Source organism: Cryptomeria japonica, chromosome 5 (genome assembly GCF_030272615.1).
Source record: "Cryptomeria japonica chromosome 5, Sugi_1.0, whole genome shotgun sequence".
In the NCBI taxonomy this organism is placed as follows: Eukaryota; Viridiplantae; Streptophyta; class Pinopsida; order Cupressales; family Cupressaceae; genus Cryptomeria; species Cryptomeria japonica.
In genome coordinates, this window is record NC_081409.1 from 870481958 (window position 1) to 870495404 (window position 13447).

Consider the following 13447-nt stretch of genomic DNA (forward strand, 5'->3'; position numbering starts at 1 on the left):
TGCAATTTCATCAATTAACCAACTAAAGTCCATCAAATCATCATTATAAGCATAATTGTCATCATTCAAATATGCATAACCATTTGAACATATACATGAAAAATTAGGGCATAATCATTCCATTTAAACATGAAATCTAGGGCACATTCGTTCAAATTAATCATGAAAACTAGGGCACGTTAAACATCTTGCAAGTATATCATAAATGCACTAGGGCAAACATGCATCAGGGCCTAATTATTGCATATTAACGACTAGGGCACAAGTGGGATGTAACATAATGAATGCTGATTTGATAGAGTGATCCGCTGATTGATTGTTTGCTTGATTTGATGATTGGTGATTGCTTTTGTGGATTCATGAGTGATGATTGATAAGCCCTCCTTGAATGCTTGGAATGATTTTTCCTTTATACTTTATTGGTGAAAGGGTCACCACCTCTCATGCAAATTGAGTCACTGCCCTCTATGTCCTCTTCAAATGAAACTTTCTCTTCATTATATCTTCTATGTGAGGGAAGAATCACACTCTTCATTATGTCCACCCTTTGCGAGAGTCATGTCTTTTCACATTTTTCACCGTTTGACAGAGTACAACCTTTCATCATTTCTGTCCTTTGGAAGAGTTGCAACCTTCCACAATTATCACCCTTTTAAAGAGTACAACCGAGCGACAACCTTTCACAATTACCACACTTTGAAAGAGTACAACCCTATTACGATGAGTAATTGGTAAAAAATTCAATGTATTAACAAGAAGCAAAACGCTTCAATGTAAAGAATTTAGAAGATTACAAAATCAGCAAGTTGCTAAGAAACTGAAGAAGTTCAAAGAAACGATCTTATCTACATAATTTACATAGATGACCATTAATCAATAATAAACAATATTATTCTAATAAACCCTTCATAATTTTTGCCTTTTGTCACTTCCTTATTTTCTTCCCATTCCTTTCTTCTTCCATTAATTCTTTCTTGATTCACATGCTTCATTCTTTCTTTCTTTTTCCATATCCCCTTTCAAATGAACTCTTCTTCCGTTTATATCTCATGTTTGAGGGAGTCATAACTCTTCATTTCATGCCTTTTGACAATCCATTAAACTTTATTAAATTTGAATTATATTATATTTTGTTTTTATTCTTTTATATTTTAATTTTATAGTTATTATTTATTAATAAATCCTATTTCAAAGAGGGGACATTACAGTTGATAGGTTTTGAAGGCTTTAAAGGAATCGGTTGCCACCTCTGCCCTTTGCCTTTTCTTTGTACGTTTTCCCACCACACTCATGAATAATACCCATTATTTGTGGACAAGATATTGCAGATTTAATAGAAAGTGCTGTTTGGTACAATTGCTTTGTCTTCTTCTTGTTATCTTTTTGTTTCAGTGTACATTTGAATCTCAATGGCATAGACCTGCTATGTTTGGTGGGGGCATGACATGTCCATCAATGATTTTGCAAATCTGCTATGTTTGACACCTTCTTTTGACACTTAATAAAATATTTGTATGGTAAATTCTTTGGTGATTGCTATTCAATCTGACGGATCATGCTTTATGTGTTATGAGTCCAACTATAACTTGTTACAGATGCTCTAATTGTAGGCCAAGATTTGGAAAAAGGAAATTTCAATCTCACTTCTGGAGAATAATAACAAAATGTTCACACATTCTGAAAGTTTAAACTAAGTGGAAAACCTCAATCTGAAATTCTGAATAGCTGCAAAGAATGGTATTTTCTTCTGTTCAAGAAAATTGAATCACCGAACAAATATATATCTACTGTCAAAATGGAAAGAGAACAGAACTGCAGGAAAAATCAATCAATTCCACTTAAGTTTTTGAACATAAGAGAGACTTTACCATGGATTTATGACACCAATTTTTGGGCAAGAAATTTACAAGTGCAGTATGATCATTGCCCTTGGCCAAAACATATTCAGACCTGTGCACAAGAACTGCTTCTACAAAACACATACATGCTTTAAGGAGTAAGGCCTATTTATCATTACTATTATTTATTCCTTAACAAGTTTCTCTGTGTGTATTTGGGATAATAAACTTTTACATATAACTCAGCTAACTTGGAGAAATGTACAAGCAACTGACAGAAAGCTCTCATAACTGATAGAAAAGTGGGTGTAACTGACAGATGTTGAATATTCTTCTCACTCACAGTAAGGACCAAAAAAATAAAAATTAGAACGCCTATATTAATACTCAACTAACTTAGTGTATTATCTTCTGGCATCATAATATTATGACAACCTGTCTCTGTGTGTATTTGGGATAATAAAATTTTACATATAACTCAGCTAACTTGGAGAAATGTACAAGCAACTGACAGAAAGCTCTCATAACTGATAGAAAAGTTATTACGAAACTAATTTGGTAAAAATGATTGTTGTATTTACGAATGATCATGAAGATCATTATAAAGAATTACAAAGAATTACAAAATAGAATGTTTCTAATAAGAAACTAAAATTACAATATATTACATTATTGAGCAGTAAACATTGCTTCTGCCCAATACTTCTTAGGAACATTTTTGTGTTCCAACATAGACCTAGCCATTTCTGTAACGGTGCAGTTACGACGTTCGACAACGCCGTTTTGTTGAGGGGTGTATGGTGTGGTTAACTGACGTTTTATGCCATGTGTATCACAGAAAGTGGAGAAAGCAGTAGAACAAAACTCCCCCCCATTATCAGACCTAGGACTAATAATAGAACAACCGGACTCTTTTTCTACCAAGGCCTTAAATTTCTGAAATACAGGAAACACATCTGATTTCTGTATAAGAAAGTACACCCACATCTTACGACTGTAATCATCAACAAAAAGTAAGAAATACCTGCACCCAGTAACAGAAGTAGTATTCATTGGACCAACTGCAGTACCTTAGATGCTTGCCATGAGTCACCATCCTTGAACGGTGTCCTGTGCTGCTTCCCAGCTTGACAAGCGTCACAAACTCGCTGATTTTGAGTTTGAATTACAGGTAAGCCATGTACTAAATCTTCTCGAACAAGCTGAGCAAGATAATGAATGTTCAAGTGACCATATCACTGATGCCATAGACGGGAGATAGAGGAGGATTTTGCTGCGAAGGCATGCTCAAGAGAATCACCTGTATCCACAAGTCTATAAAGACCATGATCCTCAATACCAACAACAACTGTATTGCGTGTCGCACAATCAACAATAGAACACTTATGTGCACTGAAGATGACATCAAGCTGAGGAGAATGCCGCATAATCTGCTCACAGAGAGAAGGATCGGTTCCATGCCAGGAACGTAGTACACATTGAGGAACATGAGATTCCTCCCACCAGATTGTATCTGAATGTTGCCCTTGCCAACAACGGTGTACTCCTCACCTCCTCCAAAAATAATTGAATCAATATAGGGAGTGAATCCTGTAAACCAATCACGCCTGTGAGTGAAATGCCGAGAAGCATCAGAATCAATATACCAAGCAGAAGAGTTCACATGGTCCACAGGTCTTTTAGCCATGAAGGCGTAAAAGGCAGACTCTTTCTGCTCTGTGTGCTCGACGACATTCGCTTTAGGCTGAGACCCTCCCTGCTTCTGTTGTTCGGAAGCGATCCGAGTGCGACAATCCTTAATCAAATGGCCATATTTGTGACAATAATTGCATTGAACCTTTTTCTTTTTCGAGCCTTCTTGTGAGTGACTAGAGCCCTTCGACTGAGAGAACTGAGATGACTGAAATTTGCCTTTATCGTTGTGAAAGGATTTGGCTGCAAATGCTTGCTCAGAGGAGGATGAAGTGGCACTGCTACCAAATTATTGTTTCTAGCGATCCTGCTGCAGAAGTTTGGTGCATAACTCTGGAAATTTCAGATCAACATTTGTAGACGTAATGTTGAGTCTCTCTATGAAGTGCTCATAGGATTTTGGTAGACTTTTGAGGGTTATGACTACCATATCCTCTTCCTCCATTTTCCGACCAATAGCTTCAAGCTGATCTTGAATGTCCTTAATCTTCGTGAGATGCTCCTGTAAGGACATGCGTTCATCCATCATGATGGAGAGCAACTGGTTCTTCAAGAAGAATGCTCGGCTTTTGTTAGATGTCTCATGCAACTCCTTCAGATGCTTCCAAATTTCTGAGGTTGATTGACCAGAAGGAATTTGAGGTAGCTGGTCATTTGTGACAAAGAGCTTGAGAAGCATGACAGCTTCCCTATTGCGGTCATCAAATTTGTCTTGATCGGCTCCTGTTGTAGAAGGACGAGATTCTTTTCCCAAGAAAAACCCAAAAAGAATTTGAAAAATCCAAAGACAACCCAAAAACGAAAAACCCAAAAAGAATCTGAAATAAAAATTGAAATCTGTTGGGACGAAATTCGAGGCACGGAAAACGATGCAGACACAAAATTTGAAAACAACCCAGTTGAGCTCTTGAAAAACCCACCAAGAATCTGCAATCGGAAAAAAATTCGACTTGATATGAAGGGAAATAACCCTAGTCGAAAATGCAGATTTCCGTCCAAAAATGGCAGAAAAATTGCAGATGGGAAAAAATAACAGATTCACATTGCCAAATAAACCCTAGCCGTCACGATTTTGGGAAAAAAGATTTGCTGAGAATGAGAACTTCCATAAAAAAATGAAATTTTTCATGACCCTGCAAAAACCAGCCCAGCAAATGTTTTCCAAAAGTCTTTAAAAAATTCTGAAAATTGAAATTTTTAGAAAAACGAATTTCCTAAGGCTCTCATACCATATTACGAAAGTAATTTGGTAAAAAATGATTGTTGTATTTACGAATGATCATGAAGATCATTATAAAGAATTACAAAGAAATACAAAATAGAAAGTTTCTAATAAGAAACTAAAATTACAATATATTACATTATTGAGCATTAATAACTTAGGAAACTATAATATTAATAAAAGTGGGTGTAAATGACAGTAGTTGAATATTCTTCTCACTCATAGTAAGGACCAAAAAAAAATAAAAATTAGAATGCCCATATCAATACTCATCTAACTTAGTATATTATCTTCTGGCATCATAATATTATGGCAAACCTGTCCCTGGCAAGGACAGTTTGTAAAATTGATGGTTTAAGTTTGAAGTATTGCTAAGATGGAGACATGTACTTTATTGAATTGATGTGAAATTTAAAATGAAATAGTAATGTGATGGAAGGTATAATGTTTATGAGAGGCACTAAGTCAAGACTCACCTTAAGTACTATTTAATAGGCTATTTAACTTTGTACTCAACACATTTTGTTGTAGTGAATTCATGACTAGCTATTTTTTCATCTTTTGGGACGCTTGTGAATTGAAAACTCACCTTCACTTAGCAATTTTAGAACTCATTTAATCCAATATTGATAGGAATGTTCAACTCGACTTTGTATGGGATATCTGTCGATTATACTCTGTACAATCTTAAATAGAATATTGCAAAGGTTATTATCTTGACAATAAAGAGACATCCTTGGAACATGTTGATGTGTTTTCTAGGACACCTCAAACACAAAATAAAAAACCATGTTTTCTATCCTTTCTTGAACAAAGAAACCTTATATGCTGAATGATGTGATCAAATAAGGAAACTCCAAGGTTTACAATGCGAACTGTATGACTTAAGTACTGTGGATAGACTCAGTGAAATTGATGTGATTTTGCTGGAATCACAAGGGGATCTACATTTCGCTTGAAATCTGCTGGAACATAGACTCTAACTTTGGAAAATAAAGGCAAAAGAGGTAAAGGGTTTAGAAAGACTACACTACTCCTAAGATCAATGATGATGATGATTGTTACTTAGATAGGCAAACTCCCTCAAATCAAGTTTTGCTTCGCCATGATGACAACAACTACACAAATTTGATGCAATCTTTTAAGGAAATGGAAGATTTTCATATTGTAAATCCATCACTCAAATACCCAATGTTGGCGCAACTTGAACAAGTATTCACAATCGAACTTAGCACAATGATGAGGTTCAAGCTAACTTTACATTGTGATTTACAATCAACAAATCACAAAAAGTATGAACCAAGGAGTTTATAACAATATTTTCATAAGCATCCGCCATGATCAATGAACTCTAATTAAACTATGAGAAGTAGAGACCATGCAACATGTTGAAATAGCACACCAAAATTTACCATATCTTCAATGAAAAAGTATGTTCATTACAACAAGCTTTGGCAATAGTCTTGGTACTCTACTCTAATTACTTGCTATCTAATGTCTATTAACAATTTGGCTCTTTAAATTGAGAAGACTTGAGCCTTATTTTGAAGGCTTAGATTGATTTGAGATGAATGGCTGAGATTACACACTGAAACCTTAATTAGGGTTTGTTACAATAAAATCTTTTTTAGCTAATAAGAAAATTAAATTAAATTGGACACATGTCCATATCTGCATGTGCACCGATGAGAATTGAGGTTAGGTATGTGAAACAAAATTTGATAAAGTGCCATGTGTCACTTGATCTCTCCTTGAATGAGTCAGGTTCAATGAACTTGGATGTCTTGATGTGGCAAAACCTGATTGGCCTGATGATGAGTAGGCGGTTACAACATGTAGATCATCACAAAGGAGTTTTTGTGATTGAGGCATATCTCTTGATGCTCAACACTTCCAAGTTTGCTCAATGTGATGGTGATGGGACATATTCCCAAATTTTATCATCTTTGATCGAGCTTTTTAAGTTTGATTAACTCTTCTGAAACTATTTGCTTCCTTGATCACCTTCGCTCTTCATTCGCTCTTCAATCCTCTAACTTGGGAATCTTGACCTTCAGTTGTATTATTTTTCATCTTGCATTTCTTGTCTTGGATTGCTTCCTTGTTATACTAGCAGTGATTCTTGGATTTCCGAAGGAAATTCAAGATTGTAGTAAGGTCTTTCCTTATGTTGATGAAGCTTTCAACCTTGATGTTGCCAGTGTGATCTCACTTTGAGGTCTCTTTCATATGTTGATTTTCTTCCCATATTGAAATTGTGATGCATGGTTGAAGTAACTTCCATCATGATGTTGGTCTCCTTGCATGTGTAAGGGATTTCTCTCTCTTTGATGCTCTGAGGTCTTCTCCATAAAGTTGTAGGTGAATGTCGTGATTCCCTATCTTGCATTGTCCTTTGCCTCAAAACCTGAAAAGAAAAGAAATACGAATCAAGGATTATATAAGTAAATTATAGAAGAGCATCATTAATTATGCCTTCAAAATCAATTAAATCTGGACAATGCAATGTGGTTCATAAAATTCACTTGAAATTCGGTCTGATTTATGTGAGGAAATCACTCTTCACTTGCTCTTAACTCACTCTTGACAAAATCGCCTGAATTCCAATTGTAAATTTGATCCATTTAATGATCAAATTGGCTTAAAGAAATCGCTGGCCTGGTCTGATATAAATTTGCACAGCTCCTTCAATTGGAATTAAATCCGAATTGCCTTGAATTGTTTGAAATGTTCGCATTTGATCTTCCTTTATAGGTGCTTTAGGCCTAAAGAAGCAGCCATTCCCATTAGGCCGACTTCATAACACTTTTTCTAATTTGAATCGTTGCATTTCATGATAGGTCGACTATCTTTGAAGATCAGGTCGGGGTTATTTTGGTTTTGCTTGGAATTTATTTGACATTTGCAATCATGCCAAAGTGAAGTTTCAAACAACTTTGCACTGACATTTGATGTCGGAGTTTGTTTCAAGTCTTGCAATGAATGCATTGGACTTTACATCATCTTTACATTGACTTTTGCTCTAGGTTGGAGTTTATTCAAATGTTGCATTGAGACTAGTCGGAGTTTTATGTAGTCTTGCATTGTGCAAGTTGAACTTTTATGAAGTCTTGCAATTTTCTTGTGGCAGGTTTTGATTATGAGTTGCATTCTTCTTAGTAGATTGGACTTTATTTGAGTTGTGCATTGATTTCAAAGTCCGAAATTTCTATGTTTCCATGCTAGATTGGAGTTCTTCCAATCTTTACATTGCCCATCTTACCTAGTTCGGAGTTCCAAACAATTGTGCAGTGTTTAAGGTCAGACACTTTGATAGATTTGTGCAATGAGACTGGTCGGACCTTCCTGAATATGTGCATTCAAAGCAGGTCGGAGTTTTTACAAGTTACGCACAAAGTTGATCCGACTTTTAGCAAGCTTTGCATGGATACATAAGCTAGGTTGGAGTTTCCACAAAATTTGCAATGACATCAGGACGGAGTTTCAACTGATTTCCCAGTATGTATTGACCCAAGTCAGAGTTGAGACAAATTTTGCATTGATGCACCTACATGAGGTCGGACTTTACTGCTGATTTGCACAATTGCAAAGCCCAGGTCAGGCTTTCAACAAGACTTACATTCTTTGCAATCACAAGGGGGGCGGAGTTTTATCTAATTTATGCATTGAGTTCTCTTGGTTGGACTTTATCCTTGGTCATGCATTGGGCTAGGGCAGAGTTTAGGAGTTTTTTGCAATGTTGCACTAGCGCAGATTGGATTTGCATAAGTTTTGCAGTGATACATAGGCTAGGTCGGAGTTTTGATGAATTTTGCAATATGCAAGTTCAATATTCATCCACTCTACCATGGCAGAATTTTACAAAGTTTAACACCTTTGTAAGGGCGGTGTTTAATTATGTTTTGCATCGTGCACTTGGCAAGATCGATGTTTCATTAAGTTGCGCATTGATCCAAGCAAGGTGAAAATCGATCTTGAAGGGAAAATGTGGAATTGGGCAAAATTACAAGGGAATGTTGCAATTCCACCCCAAAATGATTAAAACACATATTTATTCCCTCAAGTCATACTCACAATCACCATTACGACATCTTGCACTTGACAACCTTTTGTCAACAACTTTGGCAATTTTCCTTGCACTTTAACAACATTTTGCAACAATGACAATAAGCTAGCAACCTCAGCAGCATTGACAAAATGTCAACATAGCAACCTTATCAGTTTTGACAACCTTACCTCAACCTACACACCTCTCCTTCACTAGCAAAGGTTAACGCCCAAGAGACTACAGCTAAGCCAAGACAACCAAAACACCTAAGCTAAGCAAAAGGTAGGGGTCCCCATTGCAATGGGGTGATGTGTGAAAATGTCAGAACTGAACCCATGTATGTAACAACTGTTTTTTAAATTTTTCATAAAGCTTTATATACTACATTATTAGAATATTTAATTATATTTTAGTCACCTATATTTAGTTCCTTGTTTAATGGTCATTTAGCTTTTTAGTTGATTAGATTTTAAGCTTTATTTAGCATTTAGCTTTTTCTTTTTAGTTAATTAGCTTTTAAGCTTTATTTAGCGTTTAGCTTTTTAGTAGTTCACTTTAAACGACTTGTTCTTAATTTAGAACGTTGTCCTTGTAATCTCTTTATATACGCTTGTATGTTGTTGAATAGATTATCTGATTATTGAATCATTCATTCAATTTATTTTTCATGGTATCAGAGCGGGTCAATGGGATTCTTTAAAGTGTGGCGCATTTTTTAATAAAAATTCATGCCCTTCTTTTTGGAATATTTTCCTTATTTTTTTATTAAAAAAAATGATTTTACTTTTTAGAAGGCTTTTTGAGGGTTTCCGGTTCGTGGGCGAATTTGTGTTGGGCAGCAGTTCATGTTTTTTTTAGAGTTCTGGAAATTTTCGGGCCTGCAACCTGGAGGTTTTTTTTTTGTAGATTGAAAATTTTTCTAGGGTTTTTGCAATTTTCGACTAGGGTTTTGACCCTTCAGTTCAAGTCAAAATTTTATTTTGGTTGCAGATTCTTCGTGGGTTTTTCAAGACCTCAACTGGGTTGTCGTCAAATTTTTCTTGGTGCATCGTTTTCCGTGCCTCGATTTTTGAGCCGTTGGATCTATATTCTGATTTCAGATTCTTGGTGGGTTTTTCAAGAGCTTTTTTGGGTTGGTCTCAGATTTTTTTGGGTGCCTCGAATTTTGTGCCAACGAATTTGCCTTAGAATTTAAAAACAGTTTGCAATTTCTGTGGACGTTGGGATTTTTGCTGTTTTTTGGGCACCGTTTATGCTGTTTTAAGTGTGCAGAAAATTTTAATTTCTGGGTTTTTGTCGAACCTTGAAATTTGCACCTTGGAACTTGTGCCAGAATTCTCCTCCAGAGTTTCAGATTTTTTGTGCAGCTGCTTCTATTCTGATTTTTTGAATCAGATTCTTCTATCTCATGCTTTCACTAGGTTGAACTCGTTCAACCTCCATTTTCGTGATCACATCTTTGACCAGCATCATGTTGGAACACAGACAAAAGTTCAACAACTGCCACAACACTTGGAAACAATGCATGTTCACGATATCTGAATATCGTTGCCTTGATCAAATTGATTTAGGCCAGACCTCGTTCTACAAGTCTCAAGGTTTTCACGATTTTTTCCTGAAAAATTGTCTGTCGGTTTTCTGATTTTTTCCACAAAAAAAATCATGGGAGGGTTTTCACGATTTTTTCCTCAAAAATTGTTTGCAAGGTTTATAATTTTCCCTTAAAAATTATCTCATCTGTAATCCGCGATATTCGCGTAAGATTTTAATTATCTGGGTTTTACCCTTTTTTTCCACAAAAACGATGATTTGTAACCATAAATTTCTTGGTTTTTCGATTTTCTCCTCAAAATCGTAAATTCTCTTTTCAAGGGTTCCTATTTCAGGGTTTGACGGTTTTTTCCTCAAAATCGTGCTTTGTTGCAGTTAGTTTGGGTCGCACCTGCCAGGGCGAACATCTGCAACCATGGTATCTTGCAGTCAGTTTTGGAGTTGATACTCTTCTGCAAAAGGGTTTGCCGATTTTCCTCAAAATCATGGTTTCAGGTTTCAGTTTGGTTACCCAATGTCAGGTTGGATGGATTCTGGTATTCTTGGTCATTAACACTTTTCAGATCCAGAAGGGTCTCCACCGTAGCAGAGTGTTCTTTTCATTTGTGATCAAAAGACCTGCAGTGTCTTCTGTAGGGTAGTTAGTAGATAGAATGACCATTATGGGAGGGTATTAGAATATTTAATTATATTTTAGTCACCTATATTTAGTTCCTTGTTTAATGGTCATTTAGATTTTAAGCTTTATTTAGCATTTAGCTTTTTCTTTTTAGTTAATTAGTTTTTAAGCTTTATTTAGCGTTTAGCTTTTAGTAGTTCACTTTAAACGACTTGTTCTTAATTTAGAACTTCATCCTTGTAATCTCTTTATATACGCTTGTATATTGTTGAATAGATTATCCGATTATTGAATCATTCATTCAATTTATTTTTCTCGATCTTGAAGGGAAAATGTGGAATTGGGCAAAATTACAAGGGAATGTTGCAATTCCACCTCAAAATGATCAAAACACATATTTATTCCCTCAAGTCATACTCACAATCACCATTACAACATCTTGCACTTGACAACCTTTTGTCAACAACTTTGGCAATTTTCCTTGCACTTTAACAACATTTTGCAACAATGACAATAAGCTAGCAACCTCAGCAGCATTGACAAAATGTCAACATAGCAACCTTTATCAGTTTTGACAACCTTACCTCAACCTACACACCTCTCCTTCACTAGCAAAGGTTAACGCCCAGGAGACTACAGCTAAGCCAAGACAACCAAAACACCTAAGCTAAGCAAAAGGTAGGGGTCCCCATTGCAATGGGGCGATGTGTGACAACGTCAGAACTGAACCCTTGTATGTAACAACTGTTTTTTAAAGTTTTCATAAAGCTTTATATACTACATATCATGTCGACGCTGCAATTATTGCTGAACAAGCTTATGCTTTAAGTCTAATAAATCTGAAAGAACAGTCAATTACACATAAATATTTCAATGCTTCTCTAACATAATGATAATCCATGTTTATTTTAATAGAGTGAAAGTGAGTTTCCATTTTATGTAAGCAATACAAGGAATGTTGTGTACTGGAATGTTTGTAATTAGATTTAGTGTTGTCCATTATCTGAGGAAAAAAATCTATTTCTTCCCATCTTTATCATCCATTTCATTATGCACATAGGAGACGTTTGTAGATTCTATCTATATTCAAAAGTAAAAAAGTGAGATCTTTTATTGTTGAGCCTCTAACTTTGCACTGAAATGGTGCAGGCGGAAACAGAGAGAGAAGTTGGAGTAAACAAAGGTGTCTCTGATAAGCAAATTCGATTGAAAATCTATTCTCCAAATGTTCTTAACATAACTTTAGTGGACTTGCCTGGCATAACCAAGGTTCCAGTTGGTGATCAACCTACTGACATTGAGGCTCGGATTAGAACAATGATTATGTCATATATCAAGCATGAAACGTGTGTTATACTAGCTGTTTCACCTGCAAATGCAGACCTATCAAATTCTGATGCACTTCAGATGGCAAGAGTTGCTGATGTTGATGGTAATTCACTTTGAAGTATGTTTAGATAGCTACTTTGGATCTTGATTTAAATCCTTCCATTCTAATGTGTCCTCAGCGGATGTTGTAGGTCTTCTCAAGGATATAGGCGCACTGAATCTAGTTGCTTAGTCGATTTTGGGGTATTCTAATAATGGGATTTGTTCCTTGTTTCAGGTCACCGAACTATAGGTGTGATTACAAAGGTAAGGGAACCAGAAAAAAGTAAAGAATATAAATTGTTGATTGATTTTATTTGAGAATTGCTCAGTCTATTCTTTTAATGAATTTTCAAAATGTAATGTCTTGTTAATTGCATATTTCCAGCTTGATATCATGGATAGGGGAACTGATGCTACTAATTTTCTTCTTGGAAATGTGATTCCCCTGCGCTTGGGTTATGTTGGAGTTGTTAATCGCAGTCAAGCGGTATGCTTAATATCTGTCATTTGTCTTTGTATAAAGTAATTCCAACAATGATTGTATCAGGCTTCTTTGCATGTCTATGACGTTCAAATTGCACCAGTGAAAAATAATTATGTTCTTTCATTCTTTTCTTTGAATGCTCCATGTCAGTGAATTTCTTAATTTCTTAATTTCTCAAGTGTAAGTTGACTGTTTTTGCTTCTCTCTCTCTCTCTCTCTCTCTCTCTCTCTCTCTCTCTCTCTCTCTCTCTCTCTCGCTCTCTCTCCTTCTCATGTAATAGTGCCTGCAATATCATGTATGACACGTCTACGTAGCTATGATATTCTTGATGCCGTGAAGGTTTTATAAATGTTTTGCTATCGTTTTTAAGGGATGGTGATGTTTAAGGTCACATCTATTATAAAGTCAATATTTCTATTTACAAACAATACAAGAAAATAAAATCCAATAGGAATCAGAGTGGAGATTTGGTAATCATGACATTGCTTTATAAATAACACTGGCAGTAGAAGCATTTGATGTCAGTCATGTCTCTGAACAGTCTGACAATTTGAATATGAAGGTTTTTGATCTCTTTAGGGAGGTGGTATGTATTTTGTTAAGGTTAGGAGGCTAAAAAAT

At 35.7% G+C, this 13447-nt stretch overlaps 1 protein-coding gene across 2 annotated transcripts in view; it reads left to right on the forward strand.

The window, feature by feature from the left end:
* LOC131037854 (dynamin-related protein 3A) overlaps positions 1 to 13447 on the forward strand; it is a 70009-nt gene that overhangs the window by 19806 nt on the left and 36756 nt on the right. For both annotated transcript variants that reach the window (XM_057970087.2, XM_057970086.2), the window contains exons 3-5: positions 12120 to 12402; positions 12577 to 12605; positions 12727 to 12828. In XM_057970087.2, the coding sequence (XP_057826070.1) occupies positions 12120 to 12402; positions 12577 to 12605; positions 12727 to 12828 (414 nt within the window). The remainder of the gene's footprint in view (positions 1 to 12119; positions 12403 to 12576; positions 12606 to 12726; positions 12829 to 13447) is intronic.